This window comes from Sinocyclocheilus anshuiensis, unplaced genomic scaffold (genome assembly GCF_001515605.1).
Source record: "Sinocyclocheilus anshuiensis isolate Anshui unplaced genomic scaffold, SAMN03320099.WGS_v1.1 scaffold132, whole genome shotgun sequence".
Lineage (NCBI taxonomy): Eukaryota > Metazoa > Chordata > Actinopteri > Cypriniformes > Cyprinidae > Sinocyclocheilus > Sinocyclocheilus anshuiensis.
This window is the reverse complement of record NW_015555730.1, coordinates 1533679-1537607: the sequence shown is the minus strand read 5'-3', so window position 1 is coordinate 1537607 and position 3929 is coordinate 1533679. Positions and strand designations below refer to the sequence as shown.

At 41.0% G+C, this 3929-nt stretch overlaps 1 protein-coding gene across 1 annotated transcript in view; it reads left to right on the top strand.

The window, feature by feature from the left end:
- The window catches only part of LOC107672848 (RNA polymerase II subunit A C-terminal domain phosphatase-like), a 157717-nt gene that overhangs the window by 27173 nt on the left and 126615 nt on the right, over nucleotides 1–3929 (top strand). Inside the window, exon 9 of the mRNA XM_016466219.1 lies at nucleotides 728–1660. Coding sequence (XP_016321705.1) covers nucleotides 728–1660 — 933 coding nt within the window. The remainder of the gene's footprint in view (nucleotides 1–727; nucleotides 1661–3929) is intronic.

The window sequence follows — 3929 nt, the reverse complement described above, 5'->3', positions numbered from 1 at the left end:
GCGCCGTGGGTGTAAACTTACAGATTAAGGGGCGGTAATATTATAATGAGATCCCTTTGCAATGTCACTAGGGGAGCGAAATCAGACGTGCTCTTTTTTTCAGATGCTTGCAGAAAAAGGCTTACCAAAGCAAAGTGACTGGGTTAATTTTTTCACGTTTCCTTGGTTGGTAGATGCACCGGGGACCTGATTATAGCACTTAAAACCTGGAAAAGTCAGATTTTCATGATATGTCACCTTTAAGAACCAAGGGTTCCCAAACTTTTGAAGGGGGTTATTTAAAAAAATTCAGTTTATAATTTCACATTTCAGACTATATGAAAACATCTTTTATGTAAAATATCTTACTCAGGACAGTAATAATAAAAAAAACAACATGCATTTTGTATGATCTCTCTTATTTTGTTAAAATTATTCACATTTTCACAGATTCTGCAAGGGGTTCCCAAACTTTTGCATGCCACTGTAGCACTGCACCCTAGTGGGCCCCAGCTCTAGTAGGTCTGAAACCCTTTGTATGCAATGCAAATATATGCAATATTTTTTATAAATATTTTTTATTTATTTTTAACTCTGTATTACAACTATTTGTACAATTCATTTTATATACAGTAGAAGTGCTTCAAGTAAGACGTTTAAAATTATTCAGTAAAGAATTGCTTCATTAAGACGCAAATTGTTACTCAAGAGTTGTACTTTAAGCATAATTTCTGTTATCATGCTGTAGGTAACCAGGCTGGTCGGCCTGAAGAGAACTCTGAATCGTCAGGACTGGAGGAACAGAGAAACAGCCTCAGGAAATCCAGCAAGGACCGAAAAACTGGGCATGAGGAGTCGTCCCTCTCTGCCACCGCCACTCAGGGAGCATCAGCCAATGAGAGGACTCATCCCGCAGGGGAACGGCCCACTGACAGCACAGATTTAAATGACAAGTGTAATGTGAAAGCGGAGGGGGAGGGCAGCTCAGGTGTTACGTGTTTCTCAGGTGAGACAGACATCCCAAACGCTGACGCTGCTGCCAACGACCTGGATTTTGACCTTTCCAGCGACAGCGAAAACGAGGGTAAAACGGGATTATCTGACAGCGATGGCGAAGCCAAACAAAGCCAAACAAAAACAGAGGAGTGTAAAAGCAAAGAGGATGGTGGGGAAGGGGACAAACAGAGGACAGAGGGGGACGGTGTCCCAGAAACAGATCCCGAGGATCTAGGTGATTTGGGCAACGGCTGTTCCGACAAGAAAGAAGTGGAAACGGAGTCTCAAAACAGTGAGCAGTCAGGCGTCACCATGGGTGAGGAGTCTTTAGATCACAGTATGGAGGATGAGGATGATGAGGAAGACATTGACCAGGATGACCACTTGATTTACTTGGAGGAGGTTTTGGTTCGCGTCCACAGTGAGTATTACTCACGCTACGAGGCCTTCCTCAGGAAAGAGAGTTCAGAGAGTCCGGACATACGGAAGATCATTCCTGAACTGAAGGGCTGCGCGCTGGCGGGCACCACCATCATCTTCAGCGGCCTGTATCCCACCAACTACCCAATGGAGCGCACGAGGGAGTGGTACCACACCAAGGCGCTGGGTGCCAAGCTTGGCAAGACCCTGGTGCTCAATGCCAAAGACCAAAACCGCACCACTCACCTTATTGCTGCACGCGCAGGTGAGTCTTGCATGCTTCAAACACCAGTTATGAAGGGATGTTTGCAAAAGTGACTAGTCGTTGGGTTTTTTTGAATAACTAGTTGGTCTTAAAGGGTTAGTTCACCCCAAAATGAAAATTCTGTCATTAATTACTCACCCTCATGTCGTTCCAAACCCGTAAGACTTTCGTTCATCTTCAGAACACAAATTAAGATATTTTTGATGAAATCTGAGAGCTCTCTGACCCTCCCATAGACAGCAAGGATAATATCACGATCAATGCACAGAAATTTATCAAGGAGATCTGTAAAATAGTCCATGTGACATCAGGGGTTCAACCGTAATTTTACGAAGCTACGAGAATACTTTTTGTGCTCAAAGAAAACAAAAATAACGACTTTATTCAACAATTCTTCTCCCTTAGTTACTGTCTTCCGCCATTTTGGAGAGTATCCCAGAACGTAATCAGCGCTGTTTAAGCGCGCGCATGCTGAATGTAAACAACGCTGATTACGTTAATTTGTGTTCTGAAGATGAAAACGAAGGTCTTATGGGTTTGGAACGACATGAGGGTGAGTAATTAATGACAGAATTTTCATTTTTGGGTGAACTAACCCTTTAAGGACATCCTGTGGGGCTGCACGTTTAATCAAAACAAAACCAAAATTGTGATTTTGGCTTAGTGTGATTACTGAATCACGAAATCTGTGATTTAATTAAATAAATATGTGCTGCGTGTTTTAGAGTGAAGCGCAGTGCTTTGTTCATTTACACATGAGCAGCTCATGAGCCATGTTTTCAGGTTCTCAGAGCAGCTCGTTTCGCTCCATGCCAACTTCATCTCTGCATCTGCTTTGAGTTTTGGGTCGCTTTAACGCGCATTTTGTAAGAAAAGTGAGAAGCGCTTTTAAGCTGCCTGTTGTGAACAAAAGAGAAGCTTTCCACCAAAATATAAGCTCTATAGTTTAACATTTAAAGATCAACAGCTATAAACAGTGGCGGCTGGTGAAAAATGTGCTAGGTAGGGCAAAACATTCCAAATATTTTAGCATACATGCTTTATCCCATTATAACAAAAGTAGTAAGACTTGAAACATTTTAAACAGATAATTGTTTGTTTGCACACTAATAATAACGGACTCGCGTGTGTCTAATAATGTACGACTCCTGCATGTCACTGTAATCGTCTTTACCTCCATTACAACCGTCATCCATCAAAACTTTACTGCTTTGCTTTATTCAGCCCATACAGACTAGTCCTGACTTCATATTTCTTATTTGTAGAGGTATGTTTGTTCCCACCAATTGCTGCACAAGGTTAAGGTTACGTATGATGACGAAATCACGTTAGAGCTAGCCCTCCCAGAACTCATAGTGATTACATTGCAGTGCCTGCGGTTCAGGAAAAAAAATCTTTGTTTTGAAGTCTATGAGAACACCGGGGACGATTCTCGATATATCCAGAGGCAGAACAAACGAGAAGGGTCTGGCTGCAGCCTTGCACTTGCACTCTCAGACTTGCATTCTCAGACTTGCACTCTCAGACACTTGCACTTCCGCTAGCGACGTCACTTGCAGTCTTTTTTATTTTTTATTTTGTTCTATTTATTGATTACTTTTTGTTTGAATCTCTCAACATTTTACAACAGTACAATTAAAACTAATTTAGTACTATAACATACAGGGTCCTGCAAGAAAAAGACAAGACCCACAAATCCGTGGCTACAGAACAGCAGAATATGAACACAACGCACAAAGTCTCTCGTTAAGCGTTTTGCTCCTCTAGAAAAACATAAACACTTAATATGGCTTAATGTGTCTTCACCACCTGGCTACTGTTGTAAAATGTTGAGAGATTCAAACAAAAAGTAATCAACAAATAGAACAAAATAAAAAATAATAAAGACTGCAAGTGACGTCGCTAGCGGAAGTGCAAGTGTCTGAGAGTGCAAGTCTGAGAGTGCAAGTGCAAGTCTGCAGCCAGACCCTTTTGGAACAAACAGTCTAGAACGGTGACAGCTGTGGTTGAATGTGACAGAAAAAAATCCCTCCCTTTTGCACTTTGGTGGCGCGTCGCCCAATCGCCCTAATGAAGAAACTGCCCCTGGCCATACATATTACTATTGTAATTGTACAGTTGTTCTGTAAAATAAAATGATTATCTTTTTTTTTGTAATTTTACAAAAAAAATGTAGCTATATTTCTGATTGTAATATTTGTATTTACTATTATTATTATTATTATTATTATTATTATTATTAGGGATGCACCGATACTGGTATCGGTAT